Below are 26,794 nucleotides of genomic sequence, written 5' to 3' on the forward strand. Positions count from 1 at the left end.
CAGATGGCTAGACTGTCATTTGAATCTGTCAAAAAGAAACTTCATACCTTGGACATCAAGTATGCTTTATATTATCCTGCTAATCTAAAAATATGTTACGAAGGCCAAGCCATTTTCTTTACAGACCCTGAACAGGCATGGGAATGGATTGAACTGAAATATGGAAACGGCACAGAATGCCGAAGTGCTACGAAATGGCCCACTGATGGGGGAGTTTCCTAAAGTCCACTGGAGGTAAGACTTCATAAAACTATACCAATGGTATACAGGTCCCCAACTCTTAGTATGATATGATATGGCACAAATCAGTCTGTACTACTTATGGAACCTTGGTAGAGTGGCAGATTAGTCATGCTTATCAAGGGGAAGATGTGAGCTGTAGGTAAGCACGCTGAACCCAGTTAGTACAGTAATTCAAAGAAACACATACTTATACATTTATATTAAAATATATATTTATTATTTATACAAGGATTGTCATAAAATATTAATTTCCTTTAACCAACACACATAGGATTACTTATAGATACTTTTCAAAGGCCACTGCTTAGTTGATAGTTGCTCGCAGTACAATTGTTCCAGAGTTTGACACTAATGGCAGTTCTACCGTATTATTGTTACGACTGTGCACTCCCGTATAGACAAAGATATATGGTAATTGTATTTAGTCAGCAAAACCACATAAGATCATGTTTTTTAGGAAAGAAAAATGTTGGTTAGTCAAACAGTAGCAGAGCTTAAGGTTCTAGAGACGTTTTTTCGGCACTCTAATGCTTTAAAAGTCCGATCCCTTACTCTATGCAAAAAGCCAGTTTGGAGAGGTCTCAAAGTCTTACGAAGCAGCAGAACAGCAAAAGGTCCAGTGGATACTTTTAGTATATAGTCAAGGATGCTAGAAGAATTAACACAACGTTGGAGACCCTGTTAAAGGACTCGAACTAGGGACACAAGCGCAGAGGTAAGAGTGGACACCCTGGAGCGACTTCTTGGTTTAAGGTAAACACTACCTTTTCACCCCACAGTACCTTAGGTTAGAGGAAATGTTTGTGGTTGGATTCTCCTCCAAGCAGCAGCGACGGACCCGGTCTCCGGATTCCTTGGTCTGGTGACAAAAGGCCGGACAATGAGTGGGATGTTTCAGCAGCAGTCTCGTGAAAGGACCTCTGACGTAGATTTCTTCAGCTCCTCTGGTGAGTCTGTGGTTTTGGCGTCTTTTCTGCAGCGCCAACAAAGGGCCCAATTTACCCAGTCAATCTTCTTCGATTCCCGGAGTCCTGCACTTGGGGACTTGGATGAGTTGGATTGTGTCTCTGGAGGTTCACCTGGAGCTCAGCGAATACTTGGACAGTTTCAGCCTTGGCAAGATGATGCACTAAGATTGGATCTGAGGTCTCCTGGTATTCGCGGTCTGCAGCTCTGGAAAGACACAGCACCTCGGGAGATGGCTCAGATTGCAGTTAGTCTCAGGGCTGGTTGGTCAGCCTAAGGGAAGGAGTCGTCCACTTCGTAGTTCCTCTGTCACATAGAAAACGGGATCGAGAGAGCAGTGGTCACTTCATGGTGTTGCAAAGGGTCTGCAGGCGTATCTGGTGGTCTTCGGTTGCTTCAAGTTTCAGTGGTCGACTTGCCTTCCACCTCAGAACCCTCACCTTGTGTTCAGTTTCAGCACACACTCCCCTGCAATCTTTCTCAGCAGTTTACAGAAAGGGGAGCGTGGCTGTCCTATCGGGATAGTCAGACTCCCCAGTGGGAGTTGGTTCCATTGAAGCACTTGGGCAGACAACGGGCAGGGGAGGGGGAAACTCCTCCCCCACTTCAAGCCTGCCCAGACACACTGACGCTAGGTGGGAGGGACACACACACACACACACACACACACACACACACAGACACACAGACACACACAGACACACACAGACACACACACACACACACACACACACACACACACACACACACACACACACACACACACACACACACACACACACACACACACACACACACACACACACACACACACACACACACACACACACACACACACACACACACACACACACTCACTCACTCACTCACTCACTCACTCACTCACTCACTCACTCACTCACTCACTCACTCACTCACACACTCACACACTCACACACTCACACACTCACACACTCACACACTCACACACTCTCACACACTCTCACACACTCTCACACACTCAAATAAAGAAAGGAGACACCATGTTAGAACATAGGTGACCCTATTGTGCACAACAGATTGTGTGAATACAGTCTGCAGTAAAACATAGCACAATAGTTTGTAGAACACGTCCGCTGCCGCTAGCCTTAACTAGAGGGTTGTCTGTGTGACTAAAAAGTCACAGGAGCAGAGAGAAGGTATCCCCTTAGCACTCCACATAAGCTGTGGTATGTGCCAATCTCTGAGGGATACAAAATATCCCGCTAGACCTAAGAACAGTAGTAAGTAAGGTTAAAGAAATCATCTCCAATGAGAACCCCAGCAACACTTCCCATGAGGAGCTGTGTGCTGCAAAAGTAAAATACAGATTCCTTAAAAGAGATATGGAAGAAAGTAGTCTCCATAATATAGGTAAAACACAGAGAACAGAGTTCCAAAAGATAGAACACATAAGAATGAATGAGTGGAAAAAGTATCCACTCATTCAGCATATAAACAAAAAGGTCCAGAAGTCCAGCAAAACTTGCAGGGAGCTCGGGGGTTGGGGGGTCTCACTATGGGAGGAAATGAAGCATAAAAATTATCTCCCTAACACCCACTAGTGATGAAAATCGCCATATTAGATATGGCTTGTCTGTCTCATCTAGCTACCCACGCCAGGCTATTTGAAACTGCTGATAAGGCTGGGAAGTTCCTCAGCAGGCTGGAGCAACAGGACTTCTCGCAGTATGATCATGAAGTTAAGGTGGTGTGACGATTCACAGGAATTCGTCACTTCTCCCCATAAGGGAGCCCTTACCTGTGAGGCTAGTGAGGTGTGCCCGCTATGCAACTTTCCCCCTAGGGGTGATAGTAAGCGGGTCCTCATAGGGAGAGACTCCCCTCTTAGGGATAGCGACTCCCGTTGCATGACTGGATTCCCTAATTCTCTTTCCTATGCGACCATGAGGCCTATATTGTCACAAGAAGTCAACAAAAAGACTGTTTGCTATTGTAAGATCCCTTCTTTTATTCATTGAAGACCTATAACTACTGAGAAGAGGAAGAGCAAAGGAGACACGAAGAATAGTAATAGCTTGGAACCCAGTAGTACTGAGAAGCAGAAGAGGGATGGAGTAATAACTACTCCATCAGTGAAGATAGCCAGTACTGGGAAGAGTTGGCCCCAAGGAGGCATAAAGAATTCCTCTTGGAAACAAAGAAAGTACTCTGATCCTCCACTGGGGAGGACCCAGCAACAGGGGATAATAATGGAGGAAGGACTTGAGGAAATGAGAGGTCAGCGTCAAACCTGCACAGCCCAGGAAATTCAAACCTGGGGAAGAGAAGTCCATGGAAGGAAGCTGGTCCTCAGTCCAGGAGATGACGTAGAAGCAATCCGGAAACAAGCTAAAGACCGAGAATTAGGACAGTGGCGTGACCTCAGGGAGGTGGACCGTGCAGTCCATGAACCGACAAATCACAGAGTCTGCAAAGCTGCAGAACGAGACGAGAAGATGGAAAATGCTGAGAGCGCCTACGAGAAAGATGCCAGCACGTGACCCCTGGATGAACTGGTGATGTCCACCCGCCGAGTCAGTGGTAACTGGCACTGCCGGAGACCTGGGAGGTGTCCGGGGAATTGTGAAAACAATAACAGAAGCCAAGAGTGTTACACGAGTTGCCTCCCTCATTACAGTAATTGTGAAGACCCTAAGAGAAGTCAAGAGTGGTATGGGAGTAACCTCCCTCGTCACAATGACTAGAAACCCTAAGAAAAAGCCAAGTGTACTACAGGACTAACCTCCCTTGTCCTAACAGTGGGAAGAACAGTGTGTTGAGTCCAAACCAAGAAACTGAACAACAGTTAAGTAAAGGACCCTTTTGGACAATGAGACCCATTAGTTGTTGGACATTTCAGAAAGACCAAAGAAGTCCCTTTTGATGAGCTGCAGGGGCTAATCAGAAATGTTACAAGAGACTATAAGAAGATCAGTCCCTGAAGGCTGAGCCAGCCGGGCCAGGAAAAAGGGAGTCTTTCTCCTGAAACCCTTTTTTTATTTTTTTTCTAAATCCTTTTTGATTAGTGGTAGGGTCAGAAGTAGGTTAGAGGACAGACTTTTTGCTTTCGACAAACCACCCTGACAACCAGCACCCTCGTTGGAGTTCTGTTAGGTAGGGTTAAACCCTTTTTATTATAGGGAAAGGTTTTTTATTATTTCAATGAAAGTCTTGAATAAAATGCCACCCTTTTGTCCAACTCATTCTTCTGACTTACCGCAATGGATACAGAAATGTCAGTTTCCAGTGACGCGTAGATAAGCAATGTCTTTGCAGAATTTCATGCTTGTCTATGTAAGATGCCCATAGACTCGGCTGCGATGACCCTCCCCAGATAATTATATGTTCAGCCAGCCAAAGTATATGGATCTTTTTGGAAGAAATCACTCTTCCAATTATTATAGGGAGGAGGAACTTGAATCCAGTCAGTCAAATTTCCCAGGCCTAATTGCTTCTCAGCAGAATTCTGGAAGAGACTGAGTGATAATGTCTCCAAACCCCTGCTATTGATATTTTTGGCTAGCAAGGAACGTGAGAGCTGTTCTGAGATTTGTGTACAGCCAGTATTATTATTATATCCAAAAATGATAAGCCTCAAGATGAGTGCGTCTCGTACAGGCCGATCATGCCTATTAATGTCGAAGGGAAAATGCTGGCCAAAGTTTTAGCACAGAGGCTGATTTCAGTGCTTCCCTCGCTGATCGATCCGTATCAAAACGGTTGTTTGCCAGACCGGGCTACCCCCTTAAATATACAAAGGCTCCACACTGCCTGGATAAAGCAGACTATTTTGGACCCTCTCGCTATTGTGACAATCGATTGAGATTGCGTTTCATATGCTCTACTGGGGGTTTGTCTGGGCAATGATGAGGTCTGAAATTTGGTCCGGTCTTTCTGGAAGGGGTTCATCTGTTATAGGAGCAGACGGTAGCTGCAGTTCGAGTCAATGGAGTGACTTCCCACTAGAGGGCAGAACGCACCAGGCTGCCCTTCTCCCCATTGGTTTTTATTCTAGCTAAGAACCTTTGCCGATATGGTTAAGGGTGACCCACTGTTAAAAGGATTTGTGTTGCCATCAAGGAATGAAGACCCAGTGCTGTTATATGCTAACTATCTACTTTTATATTTGGGGGATTCTGCCCCTGTGTCATGGAAATCCTTCATATCTTTGAGGAATCTGCATCAATTGAATAAATAACTGTTCATAGCTGCGCCCCTAGTTCCTTTCAAATTACCAATGATACCTTTTAAGTATCTTGGCATTCACGTGTACGCTTTCCTATTTTACAGCCTAGCATCCATCAGCTCCAGGTTCCAGGCTAATATTCGATTCTGCTCTGCCCTCTCGCTGCTTGGCCGGGTTATTCAAAATTATGACCCTCCCAGATACTTATGTTCTCCAGAACTCTCCTGTTAAAATGGTAGTAAGTAAAAAGGTCTTTTTGATTTGATGTATTTCGAATAATGAATGCTGCACGAAATCGGGCGAAAAAAAACTTTTTTTTTTAGCCTTTAATATTCGAGATAATCACATAGAACTATTAAAATCCTGGATGGAGAAATGCAAAAGATTGAACAGTCCCTGTGGAAATTACTTTGGGGCAGGTACCAACCTAGAATAGCCCTAAAAGTCCGTTGCAGGCCGGTTTGAGAGGGAGGATCGGTCTTCTGGATGTTAGGCAATACTATTGTGCGGCACAACTGGCCGTAGTCGATGTGTGGTTACATGGCGGCTGCTTTTACCCACACATTAGAGTTGAACGATACTGACTGGGCCACGATGCCCCTCTTGTAACTTTGTCGCAGTGATGGCATACAAGGGCTGCCACTCACGTTGCAGCAGGTTGTCCATGTGCATAGGGCGGCAACAAAGTTAATGGGCTGGGATTGGGTGGTGACTCGGGAAGGCCCTTTGTGGAATAACCAGGATCTGCTTGAAATTTGTAAATGCACCTTTGCGAAACGCACCACATGCCCATGGGCCTCAGGACACACATATAGGAACAGGCAGCTGGAAAATCTGACCATATGAAGACAGTTGGCCAGAGGCGTCCGCTCTCTTCAACCTGGTTTCAAGTTGAACAAATGAGTTTTGGTAGAGCAAAAAACTTTTGCTGGATTTTTTAAGATATCCTCAAAGAAAGCGGAAGAGCATTCCATTCTCCTGGTGCCCGCACATCGATAACTTGTCCCAGCAAAAACTTATGGTTGTCACTAGAACACAAATTACACCTGGGCTGGTTGACTACCAGGAGGTTGGTTAGGTATTGGGGAGCAAGGGCTGTCTGACATTTGCACGTTAGTGACAACAATTTGTGGGTAATCCTGTGCTTAACAGGAAGCCAATGCAAGGCACGTCTGTATGGTGTAAGATGGTCTCGTTGTAGTAGGCCATGAACGGCTCTTACTGCACCATTTTGCATGGTCTGGAGTGAGTGTGCGTTTGCTTTAGTTGTTCCAAATAAGAGACTATTGCAATAGTCAAGTCTTGTGTTAACGAGAGCATTGGCCAGGAGAGATCTTTTTCCAATAGACAAATAAGGCCTCAATTGATGCAGAAGCTTTGTAACGTATCCACAGGAGGAGCAGATACGAAACTATATTTCCAGCTACTGCCACCAGACAGCTATAGATATATCTGCATTTGACTTGCTATATAGGCAAAAATCCAAAATACATTTCACTGCCTGACCCAGACCCCCATTAGAACTGTATTGAAAAACATGAAGGACCCTCTCTTACCCCAGCCAAAATGGAAACTGAAAGTAAAAATAGTGCAAACACACAGCTACATGTGGATGCCAGTATCGATACTGAGTTCATTCCCAAATGAGCTATTTCCACTATGTATCAGGTGGTCCTTAATTTCTCGCCACACTTGCTCTGAAAACTTACCTTAAGGTGGGAAGTAGACATTGAATCCGTTGACGATGTGGATTGGCAGGAGGCCCTAATGTCCCCATGTGAAATGGCAATCTTGGCCCGGTTTCGATTGGTCCTTCTTAAAGTCCTCTGCAGGATCTAGGCCTCCAAATAAGCATTGTACTAGGCCTTTTTACACATTAAAATCTTGAAAATAAAGCAGCTTTATTCTTTTCCTGCGTACATTGCACAGGCAGAGGGCAGTGCAAATGTCGGGTTAATTGACAGAAACCATGGATGTAATTGTAAGCCATGGAGAAAAGCCTCTGGAACAGAAATGTTTTCTCTGAAGCTTTTCAGAAAGAAACCACACTGTGATATAAGGAATGGTTTCTTTATGTTCAGAGTCTGTTGTGTTTTATGTGTAGATGCTCATGAAGCAAACAGAAGCATTGTGCATATTTAATTACCTAGCATTTTAGGATCGTATAATCAATCAGATGCAAAACTGAGATACAATTGAGAACTTTTTGGTTTCCAATGGGTCCTATTTATGTTCAAGTTTTGGCTGCCTACTGCATACTTTTTACACGTATAATTTTAATTTACACTCCAATTATAAGAACAGTTTGTAACATTATGAGTATGCAATGTCTAGTTTACATCCATTCAACCTAAACATTCAGTGAAAGGCTTACATTACTATTAATGGTCAGTGGCATTAGAGTCCTTTTTTAACGGTGAGTGATTGTAATTATACCAACCACAGTTTGGAGCCTCTGTCAAATCTTCAAGACTACAATAAAAAAAATCCAAAAACTGACTCTATAGTTTACCGACCTCGGAAGGATGTTAGCTGGTAAGATGGCTCAGCCGGTTGAGCGATCGATGCTGTGATCTGTGCGTGATCTGCAGTTTGCAGGTTCGAATCCTGGCAAAGCCACCTCAGCCTTTCATCCGTCGGAGGTAGATAATTGAGTAGCAACTTCAGTTGGGTGATAATTGTATGTGCCTATGTTCTACGTACCACGCTTTGCAAAAGCACTATATAAATAAGACATCTCTGTCGAGCCAGAATTTGACCATGAGATTAGGTGTAGAATTTAGCATGGAGTCCTTACGTCTCTGCATCGTTGTATCATAACATTGGCATTCCATTAGGTAGTAGTAGTTCCAGGAAATGAGGACTTTCATAAAACTTCTTAAAACAATTCTATCCAACCTCAAAACACACAATCCATGTTTGTTTTACTGTGTAATTGGCTAAGTTTTTGTGTTTTTAAACATACAAATATATACAGAAGAGATCAAATGGTCAGAACATAGAGAAATAATGAAAGGTGTATTGAGTGACTATCGCCCTACATTAGATTAACATCCCCTTCTGAAACATTTTTTCGGAGGTGAAACGGCTGTAGAGTGGCTGGGAATCGGAATAGAAATAATTTGTTTTTCTTAGGCTGAATGCCTTCTAATTATGGATTGTTGAATACCTTCTATGCAAAACATTTCTGATTCAAGCTAGCCTGTGTATTTTGACTAGTTGCTATCAATGTTATATTAGTTCCATCTTTGGGGATCTTGCACTGCTGAGGCAATTAACTGATCCTGTTCTATGTTGGTGGTTCCACCACTGCTGTATCAGTGATGTGTATGCTGGACATGTTCTTTCTGACAGTCATTTGGACTGCTGATGCCTATGATGTTCCAGTTATATGTGAGTGTACCTTGCACTGCTGTGGTGAGGCCCTTAATTTACCTCTTCAGTGTGGGGAGGTGCTTGCACTGCTCTATCCCATGCAGTTTTCTCTTTGCAAGTAGAACTTCTAATGTTGTGACCCACAATTGATCTGTTCAATGTGTGGTAATCTTGCATTGTTGAGACTCACAATGTTCCTGTTCTATGTGATGGAATCATGATCTACTGAGATCCATGGAATACCTTTTCTATATTCAGAGTGGAGTGCACACTACCCAAGGATAAGTTACACCTGTTGTATATGAGTGGAGCTTCTACTGCGCCGCAAACACATTCATGATCTGTTCTCTGTGTGGGAATCTTCCACCTTTGCTTTACATCTTACACTGTTCACCACTGTAATTAAAGCTTGGATTGGGGTGTCCCTGCCTTTTCTGTTAGTTTGGGTGCAGCCTGCACGGTTCCTACTCAAGCTGACAAGCATTTAAAAGCATATACTGCTGTTGTACCCTTCCTTTGTGTACAAGGAAAACTCGGGTTAGTGCTCACCTGTTCCATTAATGAGAGGGTGTTTGTACCACTGCACCATGGATGTCTGCACTGCTGCAACAGTGTGTGTACTTTCTGCCATGTAATTTGGCTGTGTCCAAAGATCGACAAGTTTTGGCTAGCGGTTCAAAGGCGAACTTCCGGATTTGGGGAAGCAAACACTGAACTGGAACGCTGTGCCCAGATGCCCTTTTTGCCTAAACCAGTGTGCTAGAGTGCCCTGCTCCCCCTTGTGCCTGGGATGCCTGGTTTGCGATAAGTGGCCTTTCCCGCTTGCTCCCTGCATTAATTATTTATTTTAACCCAACCACTCCCCGCTTTACCTTCTCTCCCAACCCTTGCACCCTTTACTTTCTTTCTGCCCATGCCTCCTTCCCTCCCCCCGCCCCTTTCCTGCCCACCCGGCATTGGATTGGCTGCTTCCTTACAGGAATCGGCCTCTTAATGGAAGCCCCCAGAGCAGCTGGCAAAGGGCAGCTCCTTTCTGGGAAAATTATCTCCCTGTTTGTCTGTTCCCCCATGGACACCTGACTGGACATCCTATAGCAACAATTAAGGTAAGTTGGTATGGGCGGTGAACACAGCCATTACTGTGAAAAAAGATGGGGTGAGGCACGCACTCTAGTTCCCAGCTTTGTGTACCTTCTGCAGTTAAGTTGCTCTTCTCCTCCAAGCGCTTTCATGCCTCTTGCAATCTTCAGGGAGGCAGTCTGTTCAGGTGTTGCTGATTTGTACCAATTTTGGCCTCAGGGAATTCTGGTAACTGTAGTCCATGCTGGTAGCGAGAAACCAACTCCCCTCCAATTGCACAATATAAATCCCACGGTGGGGGGGAGTGGGGAAAACTAGCATTATGGCTCTCCTAAGTGGGGCATGGGTAACCCCGGCGCTGCGCCTCTGGAGCAGGGACTCCCGAATCAATATTTAGAAAAAAGAGGGGGTGAGGTGCGCACTCTAGTTCCCAGCCTTGTGTACCGTCTGCCGTTCAGTTGCTCTTCTCCTCCAAGCGCTTTCATGCCTCTTGCAATCTTCAGGGAGGCAGTCTGTTCAGGTGTTGCTGATTAGTACCAATTTTGGCCTCGGATTACTGTGCTCATTTAAAACCCTGCCACTCCTTTATTACTTCTAAAGAAATGATGACGACGAACAGTTGGCATCCGACATTCAAGGAGCAAGTGCAATAGGATTTCAATTTTATTGGAATCGCCACATCTACGACAGGTCTTTAGTTCTCTTTATTTTCTGTATAGCCCAGAGGACCTCATTAGTACGGAAGGCACGCCAAAAATCACTGAGAAATTTACTTAAGTAATCTTGTGGAGTGTTTAATGGTTTCTCAAAAACGAGAAGCTGAGAGAATTGCTTATATGTTCTTACCTCGTCAGTAGTGGTTTCCACCAAATTACCTGTATTCTAGGCTGGCCTCATTTGGATCTCTTTGCATCCCGGGGTAATGTTACTTCCCCGGTTTGGGTCAAGATTCCCAGACCCGCTGGCATGGGGGGGATGAATGCTCTCACTTTGCCCTTCCCCCGATTCCACTTATTCTGAGGGTCCTTTGTGGGATCAATAAGTTTCTATTGAATGCATGTGATGATTTACCCCATTTTGCCAACACAAACCTGGTTTCTCCTTGTTCACTGTATGTCCTGAAGTCCCCCTTGTTGTTGCCGAAGCCTCCTCCCCCTCAAATCAATGGACAGCGAACTGGCGTTGGGTTGCATGGCCCTTGAAAGGGGAAGTTTAGTCAGAAAGATGTTCTCCAGTGAGTGGTCATCTTCTATTTGGAACACCAGGCGTCAGTCCATTAGGAAGTCCTCTGGCAGGCATTCTGTTGCAGTGTGGTGCACCAGACATTTCTAAATTCTTCCAGGACTGGCATCGTTATTTCTACCGCTTCCCATTGGGCACAGTGGGCAGCTATTGAAGCAGTAAGATAGCCTTGGATTGGGCTAGAACAGGATGGAGCACTCGGCACTAGAATGCACATGGGATTCGCTGTTGCTAGGCCGCAAGTACGGTCCTTTACCCCGGATGTCAAATCATTGCAGGGCATTCCTTGCGCCTCTTGAGAGGACAGTCCTGAAGTGTCTAACACAGTGTTTGTGGTGGCCTTCACTTCAACAAGAGAGGTAGATACAGTCTCTCTGTCTGATGAGTTGGTGGCTAAAGGCAATCATCTCCTTGTACCTGGGCATTCTCTTCCCCAGTTTAGCTCATTCTTGTTAATGTACTTTTATGTTAAATGTTAAAGGTATTTGTACCGCGCACCGTCACCAACGGAGTTGGTCCCCAGGCGCTCTGGCGGATCTGTAAATGAGAAGGTGGGATGTGTTAGTAGGTGAAGCAGGATTAGGATAGTGAGAGGAGTGGTGTGCTGTTGGCAGATTCAACTCGGTATACACCGGGTGCTGAGCTTTTGTGCGAGTATTGGGTCGATGCCAGTCCTCGTATGTTGTTGGTGTTGCATATGTGGTGTTGTGAAGTGCTTGCGGGTTGTTGTGCGAGAGATGGTTGTGTGAGACTTTTGAGTGAGATATGTTTGCAGAAATGCTGAGTTTTTTGTTAGAGGTGGAGCTGTGCCTCTCTAAGAACAGTGAGCAAGGGGTCCACGTCTGGATTCCCCTATTAACTTAGGGTGAGACCCAAAGTTACTTAATATGCGGAACAGAGGGGGTTCTTGGAATCCCTCTACCAGCACGAACACTGCCCATTGACCTGTTCTTGGGTGGATGGCCCCTGGGAAAGACTCTACCAAGTCTTTAGCTCACTTTCCCTTTCACAGAGGAAAAATGTCCCTGCATATCAGTCTTTTTCCTGCCCTGGGGCAGTGCAGCACCGAAATGCTAGGCAATTCTCCTCTGAACAACAGTACCAACAGCAACCCCATACACATGTTTCAACCTTGTTGGGCATCATCAGTGAGGTGGAGCTGTGCCTCTCTAAGAACAGTGAGCAAGGGATCCCCGTCTGGATTCCCCTGGTAACTTAGGGTGAGACCCCAAGTTACTTAATATGGAAAACAAGGGGGCAAGGGTGTTCTGGGAATCCCTCTACCAGCACGAACACAACCTATTGACCTGTTCTTGGGTGGATGGCCCCTGGGAGAGACTCTACCAAGTCTTGTTATGGATGATACAAACTAATCGTCTCATTTGGGGTTTATTTTGGTGTAGGATCGGTCAGCATTTTAAGTATACTTTAGTAAAGTAAGGACGTTCGGGTCAATGCTTTAATTACCAGTCATCTTCATTACTCCTAGTTCTGCTCTTCTTCGTCACAGTACTTACGCCTCAACCTCCCATGTGGGGAGCTATCCGCATTGGTGAGTATGATATAAGACTGGCAGTGTTTCATGCTCTGTATTATATGCATATTGGGGGAATCGCCAATAATGGATAAAAGGAGAGGACTGGGGAGAATCCGGCAGGAAGACGGAACATCTTCAGTTAACTACTTTGCCAAGGAAGAGTAAGACTGGGGACAATGAAGATTACTAGTAAGTAGTTAAAGCATTATCGCTTAATAAGGACCCAAGTTCACACAATAATGAACCAATCGTCTCCAAGGCTACAATTTGTTCCACATGAAATTGTACATGTATGAGCATGATTGATTGCCTTTGACTGCATTGTGAGGGTATGTTACAGAATTGGGAAAGACTAAGGGTCCATGCGGAGTATGATATCTAGGCAAAGTGTTCCCGGACACAGTTGTTAGGTGCCAGTCTTTAGCCTTGATGTCTGTTGGAACCATTTGATCAGTTTGCAGCTGTGTGAGTGACCTTTTCATGGGAGCCATTCTGCATTGCAAAATGCTGTGTAAACAGTTGTGATGTATTCTTTGGAAAGATAAAGAAATGTAAGTAACCTTTGGATTCTCTCTTTGAACTTGAATCTCATTTAGGACCAGGATTCCCGGCTCACTGAATTGTTCCCTTTTTCTTTAGCCTTGACTTTGTGGTTGCGTGACCATGCCTAAATATGCTGCGAGAAAATCATCCACCAAACCTAAGAGAATCAGCTTAAAAGTACACATCTGCCATTGATTTCTACAGTAAACAAAGCTGCCCATAGAATTGAGCCCTGTGTTCTTTCTGTTTGCTCTCTGCTTTAGGTCCGCAACGAGTTTTATAAGGACACCCAGGGTGTCATTCTCGTGTATGATGTTGGACAGAAGGAGTCGTTCGACTCTCTGGAAACCTGGCTGACTGAGATGAAACAAGAGCTTGGACCACAAGCGAACATGGAGAATATAGTCTTCGCTGTCTGTGCAAACAAGGTAACGACTAATGGAACCCTCAGTGGAATTGGTGGGGCCACAGAGTCAACTAGGTGGCCAGCATCTCTTTCAACCTCCGTATTCTGGCCTATGATGGGCATGCACAGGAGGTTGCATGTAATGTTCCACATGATGGCTATTCTGCAGGCTACCTCTGCTAAAGGTTGCCAAACGGGTTACTGGTGTAGGTTGACGTGACTTGCACAACAAGATGGGCCAAGAGATTGCAAGTTTCCCAGGTGACAAGAGCAGATTGCCACAAGGAGGGGTTGTTGTCATACTCGAACCATCACCAGTTTTTATGGTGTGGCTGCCTTTTGATACCACAATTCCCATTCATCGCCCTATGAAGCAATAAAGGTGTTTGACCTGTCCTTCCTGCACCTACTGATTGTCCCTCCAATAAACTTACCCCCACAAAAAAGTCGGCCAGTCTAGCTGTTGTTCTCCCTGCTCATAGATCTGCCCCCACCACCTTATATCTGAAGTCTCCTGCCACCCTGCTCTACTTTTCCCTTGTCTTTATTGTGCTCATTTTTATCTGAAAGGGGCAGTCACCAAAACATTGTTTATTATTTCCACCCATTGTAGTTTATTAACCTCTAAAATATGCAGAGCTGTTAAGCTTCCCAGTCAATGCGATGAAAAAGTCATCCAGTTATGATTGCTCTTAGAGTTATGGGGCATGCAGTTTTTGTTTTTTTCCGTTTTAAATTTAGGACTACAGATCCCAGAATGCCAAGAAAAAGCTAGGACTGAATGACTTTCCCACACATGGAATTGTAAACTTGAGTGCTCTGGAATATGTCTGACATACTGCAGAGTCCTGAATACAGTGCATCAAACATAAACCATGGGCCATATTACAGAAACTGTATCAGTGCAAGCGCAATTTTTCAGGGTGTTGATACTGGAGTAAGCATTGCATTTCTGCATAGAACATGTACTTCCAATGCATTTGTGCACCAGGGCAAGGTTGCTTTAGGGATAATACTAATGTGTATTAGCACTAGAACAAGCTCTGCTAAGATGCAAACAGAATAGTTGTTTGCCCTATGGCAAAAGTCGCCATTGTGTAGAACCATGCAACATTGCACTTGCACCATTGCAACATTTCTGCAACCTGCTGTGATTAACTCCTGCTCTAGAGCACTCACTGAGGGCTGGCATGTTTCCGGGGGGGGGGGGGCCTTTATGCCTGAACTTCCATTCTATGTAAGGTCAGCCCACAACTTTACATACGATGCAAGGCTGTATGCCTGCTTGGAAGGCATGCACACATTGCAGTGCTGTGCAACCTTCCAGATGTTAACGACATACTCTCATGATCCCACTCCATTGACTATGCTGGCTTGGGCTCATGGGGAGTTGCAGGTCAAAGCATCAGGAGGGCCGCCGCAGGGCAAAACATCGAGCGGGCCGCCCCAGGTTGCCCAGCACTGATATTGCATACCAAGTCCAGCCCAGTAACATAATTGACCGAACAGCACTGTTACTTAGAATGTTCAACTTTTCTGCAGCTGAAGAAACTGGTCTTCAAGACGTTTCATGGGTAAGTGTTAACATTTTGTGTTCTCTCTGCTTTTGTTTGGGGTGCAGTTCATGACACCCCGATATATTTTTGAGGCATGGAGAAATGGCTCGCCCATTGACCAGAAAATGAGAATAACAGATTCACGTACAGTGTGTTTAAAGGTCCTTCAAAGGTGCATCATGTGGATGGCTAGCGTTTCTGAAAAATCTGTTCTGGGGCGTAACTTGTCACTGAGAATTGGTGCAGACGGAAAGAGGCACCATTAGAGGGTGGGGGGGAGGAGTTGTGGTCCATCAAATAACAAACTAACAATTGAAGGTGTTGATTGGCCATTGATACATTTAATATATATATGTGTGTGTGTATATATATATATATATATATATGTGTATATATATAATATACATTCTATTTTCTACTTGCATTCTTCTATAGGTACACGATTTTATTCTCAAATATAAGACACACTGAAAATGTGTGCACTTATGTCTCTCGTAATGCAAAATTCCTTCTTCATCTGAGAAGTGTTTATTGCAAGTTATAGTAGTACCCAATTAATACTCAATGTATTAACCTCGGAGGGATGGTAGGCTAAGTCATTCATGCTGTGAGAACCTAACTTGAGAAGTCTAGTTGTGATCCATGTCATAGTTGAGCATTTAACTCTTGAGGTCTCCACTGTATATAGTTTATACCACCTTAATGCAAATTAAGGAAAGGGTATTCAGGCCTCTATGTGAAATATGTACTAATATTGATCAAGCTATGCACAAACTACAGGATGACTGCTTAGGATCCTGTCGGGGGTTGAAAAACGTATCTATAGCATGACAGGACACCTTTGGGAGGGTGGGAGGGAGGGAGGGAGGGAGGAAGGGAGGAAGGAAGGAAGGAAGGAAGGAAGGAAGGAAGGAAGGAAGGAAGGAAGGAAGGAAGGAAGGAAGGAAGGAAGGAAGGAAGGAAGGAAGGAAGGAAGGAAGGAAGGAAGGAAGGAAGGAAGGAAGGAAGGAAGGAAGGAAGGAAGGAAGGAAGGAAGGAAGGAAGGAAGGAAGGAAGGAAGGAAGGAAGGAAGGAAGGAAGGAAGGAAGGGGTGTTAATGTTAACTTATACATGGGTCATCCTTTATTTGCATGGTGGTGAGACCCTGTGAGAAGGGTGTGAGAAGCATGACTTTCATACTGAATACCATCATTTAGAAGGGCACACTGACATGAGAAGTATACCTCTAGTCTAAAATAGAATGAGCCCAAAAATTGCTTTTGCCTGATCTGTGGTACAGCATCCACTTCAATGTACTTCTATACTGGAGGGGTGTCCTGAGATCTTGGGCGTCTTATTAAAAACAGGTAACATGTAGTGGGTACTGGGTATTAAAACGCGGTTCCCACTGTATGTTAACCTGTGACAGAATGCCACCTGCGAGGGTTAAACAGCCCAGGAATTTTGCGATTATAGAAATAAAATGATGCGCCCCTTAAACCCATCTTTTCACAATGCTCCATGCTAAAATTATAGTGCCTTTGCTGGGAACGTCTCCTGACAACTCCAGCACATGTACTGCAATGGCAGCAGGGCACAAAGTTCCAACAAGCATAGGTGGCGTTTTAATCGTCTGCACCTCCGATTCAAAACATAATTATTAACCCTAGTCAGAGCCTGGTGCATTTTAAACTGTAAATATAAGCCATGCCTGCTTTTGGCATTGTGGTTACTGGGAGAACCCATTTATTACATCCACAGCATCTGGATGTCCTATTGTAAGCTTGGTGATCCGTGCTCCAATGATGATAGTACCAGCCCTATCATATTATTGGCTGTCTGTTCTGGGTGTCTCTAAAACAACCGTGTTGGACCCTGCCCCTGGATGTTGCTCTTTTGGTTCCCGTGGATGATTACCTCTTCCTAAAGGGCAAAGGAACTCTCCTCATGAGGTCCTCTGGGGAAGAGTTCTTCAAAATTGCAGGTCTGAAATAACAAACCCACTCTCTCATTATGGTGCCGATCACTAGAGTCCTTTTTGAAGTAGGCAGCCAGAGGGGTGGTTTACTGCAAGAAAGAGGTACCACCACCTTGGATTCTGCTAAGGCTTCCTAAAGTCCTCCTGCCTCCAAACCCACTTTCTCTAGACAAAGGACTCTGGGTAAGACATTAGAAGGTAAAGGACACTTGTTACAGCAGCCTGGCCTAGACACCTTGACAACTGACTTTCTTCGAACCCATCCGCTACAGCATTTTGCATAAATGGAGACGAAGCCCTGCCCTTAGTTGATTCAGCTTTGGCATTCAAGCCAAGAAGGATGCACCTAGAACTCAACCTATTCAAAAGTCCTGTGCCACAGAGGTGAAGATGGAAGCTTCAAAGGAAGGGAAAAGCCCTTCTCCCTACCCCCTTGGGGGCACATTTTGCATGACCCTGTGAATCAAGGCCTTTCTGCTGTCGGTTGTTTGATACCCGGATCCTGTTCACTGTAGATGAAGAGCCCCCTGTAGGTGCTGGAAAATCTTGCTGGAATGGAAGTGAGGATCAAAGGACTCCCCTTTTTCCTGGAACCGCTCGGAACCCCTTGTGACAGTCTTAAGACATCTTTGAGCCATCTCAACCCACTTCCAGCCATTACAGGAGCTACAGTGCTCCTTTTGGCACTCGATCTTCGAACTGCCTATATGCTATTCAAGCTGTCCAGATTCAAACTTCACCCATTGAAGTAGACAACCTCGACTTGACCTGATCGCCCGCTAGGCTCTGTGAAGTAGCTCGACTTGAATGCTGGCTTGACTGGCTGGAAGACATTGACTCGCCAATCTCGAATGATGATTTGACCCAACAAAAGCATTGTCTTGCCACTGACTCAGACCATTGGAATTCATTCATTCATTCAACCTGCCTCGAACACTGGCTCAATTCACTGGGAGCCCGTACATCGAATAAACTCAATGCCAACTCGCTGTTGGGAAAGCACAACTCTATCGTCTCGACACCAGCTCGCCTACAGTAAAGCACCTAGAAGCCTGGTTTGACACAGTTGAGCCACAAAGACAAGAAAACAAGACTATCCGAAAACACCCTGTCCCCCTGGTCAGCCTTTGTGACTTTTAACCCCCCTTCTTTATCTTTTGATTTTCTTTTTTCCAGCCAATTTATTCAACTTTCAAAAAATACATCAGTTGTCGATATAACATCCCGAAAGCTAACACCATTGAAAGCAAAAACAGTAAATATAATGATATAATCTTTAAAAAAAAAAATATATATATATATATATATATATATATATATATATATACATCATAACACATCCAATAAATGCTAAAGAATGCAATGTAAAAACAATATAATTAAAACATGAATATAAAATACAGATTTCTCCAGCATGGGGTCTGGCATGGATTCACATGCTCATGAATATTCCCCGTCGTCAGGCCGGGAATCCTCGGTATAGAAAAAATCAGTATCGGTTTCGTTTCTGATCTGTCTTTCTCAGTAGTAACCAATCACTGGTCTCTGGGTCATACTGCCTCAGCCAATGACTGCCCTCTCCCTAAGCCCCTCCCCTGGCAGCCATCCTCAGATTTTTACCGCACTTTCAAGTGTTGGGAGTCCTCGTGCTTAGCTCTCGAGCTTTTGCTGCGTTTTCGCACTTTTTTCAGGAGATTTTCTCATTTTTTCGGTTAAAAGAGCCTCAAGCTCCACCGTTTCTACTTCCGATCAACGGGGATCCGTTTCGGAGCTTTCTACGCCCCTCAAGGGTGAAGATTTCGTCGAGTTACGCTTTTGGAGGATTCCGAGGCCTACCCCGGACATGGCCCAGGAGAAGGGGAGCTTGACGCCCGGGAAGCTATTCAGGACCTGCCCTGGATGCCAGCTTCAGAACGTTTTCAAGGAGGACGAGCATTCGTTATGCCTCTACTGTCTCCATGAGGACAAGACGCACAAGGAAAAGGACTGCACGTTTTGTGGAAGCATGTCGGAGCGGACCATGAAGGATCGCCACCTCCGTCTCGCTGGAAGGTAAGAGCCCGCCAGGCGAGAAGAAGAAGAAGTCCGAGCGGTCTTCTAAGTCCTGTGAGGGTGCTCTGGCGACGGGGGCCCAACAAAAGGCTAAGCACCGCGAGTCCGCGGGCACCGGGAGCGCCGAACGGTCGGGCTCCGTGGCTGCCAGGCAGGGCGCACCCTCCCCGGCGCCATCGACCACAAACCAACGCTCTGGCTCGGGTAAGAGGAAGTCCGAGAACCTGACGAAGCTTCTGGAGAGGCCCTGGTCGATCTCGAAGACTCCGGCAGAGGGGGAGCGAGGCTCGGCCCCTCCCCTGAAGGTGAAGGCCCCGGGCGTACAGAAGGTGATGTTGGCCGTGATTCACCCTGCTAGGACCTCGATTGAGGATGTCGCCGCGGCCCTGGCTCAGCCTGTGGAGGCTACACCAGTGGAGGCGCCCTCAGGTACCAGAGTCTCCCTGCCACCGCGGAGGGAGTCGTCTTTTAGGCCCATCGAGAAGACCCCCACGAAGTCCTCGTTGGAAAAAGGGGGGAGGGGGTGGTGGCCGTTGTGGATACGGACACGACCTCTGAAGAGGAGCTCATCCAAGTCGTGGAGGAGAACACAGCCCATCGGGAGGGATCCCGACGAGGGCAACGACGAGGGCGACGGTGATGCAGACGAGGCTCCTCAAGAGCCCTCGCGCCCGTCGTTTCCGGCGCCGCAGGACACCTCGGCGGCCATTTTGTCAGCCATCCAGTCCTTATGCTCGGAGATAAGGACTAGGCTGCCCCTTCCTCCGACGGAGGAGCCTGAGCCAGACCCGACGGAGGATCCTGAGTCAGGACCTTCGGGGAGCCCACCGCCTAAGAGGAGGAGGAGGACGCATCCTAGGCCTCCTCTCCCGCCTCTGCGGCCTTCTCTGCCTTCCCCCCGGTCCACTACCCACGGTGAGGATACAGGCATGGACACGACTACAACGGGTACGGATGACGATGGAGGCGACGACGGGACGTGTCCCCCGTCGCCCCCTGCCCGGGTGTCCCCGCCCGACGAGGGCATCTGAGCTCTTCCAGCTCTGCCCTGAGGAAAAGGAGGAGGGGTTCCTTTACCAGCGGCGCGAGGCTAAATGGAAGACGGTCCTCGCCATACCGCTTCTTGATGACATCTGAAATGAGGGGCTCGCCCTCCTCAAGAACCCTGCCACGGCTCCTGCGAAGAGGGACCGGTACGAGAAGAAGTACCGGGTCCCCGACGCTGCCCCCTTGTGCCTTAGAGCGCAACCTACCCCGGACTCGGTCGTCTCGGCGGCGGCCAAGAAGAAAGCGGGGGGGCATCGGCCTCGACTTCAACCTCCCCTCCGGACGGCGAGGGTGGGAAACTGGATGCGATGGGACGACAGGGAGTTGTGGTTTAAGATCGCCCCTCTGTTGGACTTCCTTCCGGATGCCAAGAGGGCTGAGGCCCTGGAAATCTTGCAGGAAGGTGAGATTGCCTCGGACCACGCTATTACGGTGGCTACGGACATCGCCGACACCGGTTTCCGTCAGTTGGGCAACGGCGTTTGCCTGAGACGACGAGGATGGCTCAGGGCGACGGATTTCCGCCAGGACGTTCAGACCAAGGTTTTGGACATGCCCTTCGATGGGAACAACCTTTTTGGCAAGGCGGTAGATGAATCCCTTCAGGCGATCAAGACGGACACAGAGACGGCCCGTGCACTGGGGGTGCTCCAACAGCGACGGCCGTTCTTTCGGAGCTCCGGAGGCAGACAGGGTGCCTCCAAGGGAGCCGGCAGCAGCTCCTCTACTTACCGTCAAGCGGCAAGGTCTTCGTCGCAGGAGGCCTACAGGGGACGCGGCAAGTCAGGTGGATCCCGCCGTCGTCGCCAAGGTGGTCAAGGAGGCAAAGCGGCCTCCAAGCAGGATTGAACCGTCCGTCGGGTCGGGCCCACGCCGAAGCACCCCGGTGGGAGGCCGGCTGACGAAGTTCGTCGGCGTGTGGGAGTCCATCTCCACCGACCGTTGGGTGCTGGATGCCCTGGCCCTGGTGCACGCCCTCGAGTTCCAGAAGAGGTGCCCCTGCATTCCCCCCGTGGCCAGGAAGGAAAATCACGTCCCTCAACTGCTGTTGGAAGTACGGCAATGCTCAGGAAAGGTGCCATCGAGCTCGTCCCGAAGAGGCTTCGGGTCTCCGGAGTTTAATCAAGATACTTCCTCGTGAGGAAGAAGACAGGAGGATGGCGTCCCATCCTGGACCTACGACGACTAAACAAATACATCAAGGCACAGAAGTTCTGGATGGACACCCTCCAGCACGTGCTGGGACAGCTGGAGGAGGGCGATTTCCTGTCGTCGTTGGATTTGGAGGATGCTTACTTCCACATCCCTATTCTAAAGAGGCACCGAAAGTTCCTCAGGTTTGTGGTCAAAGGGCGGCACTACCAGTTCAAGGCCCTCCCGTTCGGATTAAAATCAGCGCCCAGGGTGTTCACCAAGTGCTCGGCACCGGTGGTGGCGCGGCTGTGCCTGCAGGGGATCCACGTCTACCCCTACCTAGACGACTGGCTCATACGGGCAAGGACAAGGGAGCTCGCCGTGGAACACACTGTGAAGTCCGTCCAGCTGCTCATGGACCTGGGGTTCTCCATCAACTTTCCAAAATCCCACCTGGTCCTGTCGCAAGTCGCCCCGTTTCTGGGAGCACAGCTCGACACAGTGGCGCGGCGGGCCTCACCGTCGGAGGAAAGGATAAGGACCATCCTAGGAAAGGTGCAACGTCTACTGGCCACGGACGTGGCCAAAATGAGGTCTATCAAGTCCCTCCTCGGAATGATGTCCTCCTGCATTTATCTGGTGCCCCATTGCAGACTTCAGATGCGGCCCTTGCAAGAATTCCTCGACGCCCACTGGATCCAGACGACGGGCAGCTTCGAGGACAGGATCTCGCTCGACGAAACGTTCCGTCAGGCGATACGATGGTGGGGTGTCCGCGCTCATCTGACAGCGGGAACAGACTTCCTAGCCCCGGCCCACCAGGTGACGGTGACGACGGATGCCTCCCTGGAAGGTTGGGAGCGCACACCGGGGGCCTCCACGCGAGAGGCCTTTGGTGCTCGGAGGAGAAGACTCTCCACATCAACATCTTGGAGCTCCGCGCAGTGTTCTGGGCCCTCAGGTCCTTCCTTCCGTCCTTCAAGGGCAAGGTGGTGAGGATTTTCACCGACAACACCACCACGATGTTTTACATTCGGAAGCAGGGCGGAACCAGATCCCCTGCCCTGTCCAAGGAAGCCCAGGATCTGTGGCATTGGGCCATCGCACTAGGGATGTTTCTGGTACCCTTTCATCTGGCAGGGATAAAAAACACCATCGCCGACTCACTCAGCAGGGAGCTGCGCTCGTGCCACGAGTGGGAACTGCGCCAGGATCAAGTGGACCGACTCTTCCGACGATGGGGCGAACCCCAGATCGATCTCTTCGCGACGGCGGCGGCGAACTCCAAGTGCCAGAGGTTCGCCAGCAGGTTTCCCCAACCGAGGAGCATGGGCGATGCTTTCTCGTTCTCCTGGGACGGCCTGTTCCTTTATGCATTCCCGCCATTCCCGTTGCTACTCCAGCTCGTCAACCAGCTCAAGAGGTCCCGGTGCAGGATGATCCTTGTCGCACCGGCGTGGCCGAGGCAGATCTGGTTCCCGGACCTTCTGGACTTGTCAGTGTCCACACCAGTCAAGCTACCGACGGACGCGGATCTTCTCTCCAGAGAAGGAGGCGCCATTTTTCATCACGAACCAGAGTCGCTGAACTTGCAGGCCTGGCTCCTGCAGCACTAGAGTTTGGAGGATACGACATCCCGGCCGACTGCAGAGAGGTTCTTGCAAAGGCCAGGGCATCCTCAACTCTCGTGCTACGGACACAAATGGAAGAGGTTCTCTGTCTGGTGCCGAGCACAGAAGATTAACCCTCTGCGGATTACAGCCCCTCAGGGGCTGTACCTACTGTCTTTGGCCAAAGCTGGCCTATCTCACGCCTCTATCAAGCTACATCTGGCTGCCGTCTCACGTTACACCAGAACTACAGGACGGGTGTCCTTGTGGTCTCATCGTCTGGTGAAGGAATTTATGAAAGGACTGTTCCGATCATTCCCGCCGGTGAAGGCCCCTGCCCCGGCGTGGGAGCTCAACGTGGTACTAACTAGGCTCATGGGGGGCCCCATTCGAGCCTATGCATTCAGTGCCGTTGAGGTTTCTGTCGTGGAAGACAGCATTCCTCGTGGCCATCACCTCTGCACGACGAGTGGGAGAGATCCAGGCCCTGTCTTGCAAGCCTCCATACTTGACTTTTCACGACACGAGGGTGGTGCTGAGGACGCACCCCTCCTTCATGCCCAAGGTGCCGTCGGACTTCCACCTCAACGAGCCCTTGGTGTTGCCAGTTTTCTTCCCGTCGCCTTCGTCGCCGGCAGAGAGGACTCTGCACTCGCTAGATGTGGCTAGAGCGCTGAAGTTCTACGTGGACCGCATAAAGAGTTTCCGGAAGACATCACAGCTGGTTGTGAACTTTGGACCTGTGAATCAAGGGAAGGCTATCTCGAAGACTTCCATTTCCAGATGGCTCTCTGGCTGCATCATGCATTGTCACCGGTTGGCAAACTGACCGCTGACCGGCCGTCCGAGAGCCCATTCGACCAGAGCGATCGCTGCTACTACGGCATTCCTGTCTTTGTGTGCCCCTGCTCGACATCTGCAGGGCTGCTACGTGGAGGTCGACGCACACCTTCAGGAGATTCTACTGCGTCAACCGGGATTCCAGGGAGGAGTCCAGAGTCGGCCGGGCAGTGCTGCGCAACCTGTTCGCCTAAGGTGAGCCTGGTGAGGAGGTAAGAGTTGCTTAATGTTGAGTTGTTGTATTGCTTGATATTGAGCCTTTTGCCACCTCCCGTGGTTGTGCATGTGTATACTGCTATGTATTCTTATATTCATGAGCATGTGAATCCATGCCAGACCCCATGCTGGAGAAGGAACAAGTTACTTACCTCTAACTGTTGTTCTCCAGCATGGGTCTGGCATGGATTCACATGCGAACCCTCCCGCCTACCCCTCTGCGGCTCTTCACTTGGTCATACTGCCACTTCACGTGCTACCAAATCTGAGGATGGCTGCCAGGGGAGGGGCTTAGGGAGAGGGCAGTCATTGGCTGGGGGCAGTATGACCCAGAGACCAGTGATTGGTTACTACTGAGAAAGACAGATCAGAAACGAAACTGATACTGATTTTTTTCTATACCGAGGATTCCCGGCCTGACGACGGGGAATATTCATGAACATGTGAATCCATGCCAGACCCATGCTGGAGAACAGTTGCAGGTAAGTAACTTGTTCCTTATCTTAATTTCCTGGAATGGACTCTCTTCTAACTCAGCTTCTGAGATTTGTTTTCAAACCATATTCAAGAAGCCGCTCCAGAGTTTATCAAACAACTTTCCTTTTTTTGCATGTTCAACGTAACTCTTTCAACATTACAAATCAGTAAATTTCTGACCTCAGTTGATTTCCAGCTGCGCAGGAATTCTTTCGCTGTCAACAATGCCTTCAAAATCCAAGACATTCGATGATACGGTAGATCCTCCAGATCTGAATCTTCTCCCAGAATCTTTGTTTCAAAACGAAATTCTCTTTTTGTCATCCAATACCTTGTTATTCACTTCCTTGACCTCAGACCACAATGTTCTTACTCTACGGCACTCCCAAAGTATATGTTTATCTTTTGAAGACAAATCCTTGAACACAAATATTTGTGCTGAAATTCTTTGCGTTAACACCCCCTGTCTATCTGCCCAGAGGGTCCTTTATTCTCAAAATCTGCATTCTGTTTCTTTAAATGGGTGGGGTCTTTAGTGTTTAATTAGTTTTGTACATTGCTAGTTTTTATAAAATGTCCTTATTTTAGAACCTTTTTGGACATTCCTTTATTTTGCTACCACCATACAATTGTTGTTTGTGTTGTAATTGTTTCAGCTCACATCCCTCATGAAAGGTAGATCCCGCCCTAGGCTCATGTTACAGAAGAAGAGAACAAGGTATACCGGTTTGGCTATGCTGGTTACACCTTTATGATTTGGATCACTGCTAGTTTATTAGGTACGTGGGATGGAGTAGTCGCTTTAGTTCCTGGATTGGTGCAGAGCAGTAGTCTTCATCACAGTACCTATATAACATTCTCATCATTAAAAAACTTTGATCAGCAACAGTTTTTAGCTCCGCCACCCTAATCCTTAAAAGGAAATAAGGATACACTAAAGTACAGATAGAGCAGGAATCCTTAATGCAGTACCAGTCAAGGGCCCGGCAGTCAGAAGTGTTTATTGCATCAAAGCAGAAACAACAACATTACGAGAGCAGATATAATAGATACGTCTCTTGCAGCAGTTTAGCACTGAGGAAAATAATGAATCGGGTGTTTTTTCAACCTATTTTGTTAAGTGTGAATGAATAAATAAAGCAAACCTACTTACATGAGAAATGAAAAATAGAAAAAAAGACCATGAAAGGCTGACTCCACGTATACAGTGCAAACCAAAAGGTGATGGCTGAATGGTTTAGAAATAATCTTAACCTCTGGCGCAGCTTTTGGGCAACCCACCAGACCATCCTTTTTCAGCCTGCCAAGCCTTTACAGAAAGGTGAAAGACCATATGCAAATCAGGCTTGGTCCCACCCCAAAAGGGGCAGTCCAGCCCAAACTGCAAGGTCGCATTCCTTTTGCACGAGACCACAAGCATCCCCAGACATGTTTTGGTATCATCAGTGAGGAGTAGCTTGGGTCTCTAGGTCCAGCAGGCTTGGGACCCACGTCTGGGCATACCCGGTCCACTCAGGGTGACTAAAGCAAAACAAAAGGTATTAGCTGGAAGTTTTAGAATTCATCTTAAACTCTGGCGCAGCTCTGGGCAACCCTCCACACCATCGTTCCTTAGCCTGCCAATTAATTACAGCAAGGGGGAAGACAATATATAAATCAGGCTTGGACAATGTATATAGGGGCCCATTTCAGATCGATGCCTGGAGTCCCTTCTGCTAATACCTGAGATCAAGATTCCCCATCCAGCACCTGCTCTTCATGCCATTTACTTTCTTAATGTCGTAGTAAGGCCTATTGATTACAACAGAACTATATATGCCAACATTATCCATTCCATTCCAGAGAAGCTAGTCAGTCACTCCAGGTTTTTACTTTGAATTCTCTAAGTTGTAGTTCTGGATGTCCCCATGATAAATCTAGGATTAAAAGTCCCAGAATGCAAAGTTAAAACCGGGAGTAGACTGAAGTCCCTTGAATGGATTGAATAATGTTGGCAAATGTCTTAAAATAAATATATTGAAATTTTGATAGTGATATAACACATTGCATCATTCGTTTTCTGTGGCTGACACCAACACTGAAGCAGGGCCACAGAACATTGGGGCACATTTCACTTGAAAAGGTTGAAAGCTACTGACGTCGCCACTAATACATGTCATTGAAGAATGATGAATCCCCTCAAATCAAAATACCTTTTCCATTTTCTTTGGTCTTATAATTCTAGGAATTTACTGGAAATGTTATAGAATTCTCCTTCTCTGTTCCAAATCTTAAAGGAACCCCCAAAACCCCATATATCTTCGTTT

General features: G+C 47.3%; 1 protein-coding gene across 1 annotated transcript in view; it reads left to right on the forward strand.

Moving 5' to 3' along the window:
• DNAJC27 (DnaJ heat shock protein family (Hsp40) member C27) overlaps positions 1-26,794 on the forward strand; it is a 175,974-nt gene that overhangs the window by 99,307 nt on the left and 49,873 nt on the right. The window contains exon 4 of the mRNA XM_069605673.1: positions 13,457-13,621. Within this exon, the coding sequence (XP_069461774.1) occupies positions 13,457-13,621 (165 nt within the window). The remainder of the gene's footprint in view (positions 1-13,456; positions 13,622-26,794) is intronic.

This window comes from Ambystoma mexicanum, chromosome 4p (assembly GCF_040938575.1).
Source record: "Ambystoma mexicanum isolate Mex_15411 chromosome 4p, UKY_AmexF1_1, whole genome shotgun sequence".
In the NCBI taxonomy this organism is placed as follows: domain Eukaryota; kingdom Metazoa; phylum Chordata; class Amphibia; order Caudata; family Ambystomatidae; genus Ambystoma; species Ambystoma mexicanum.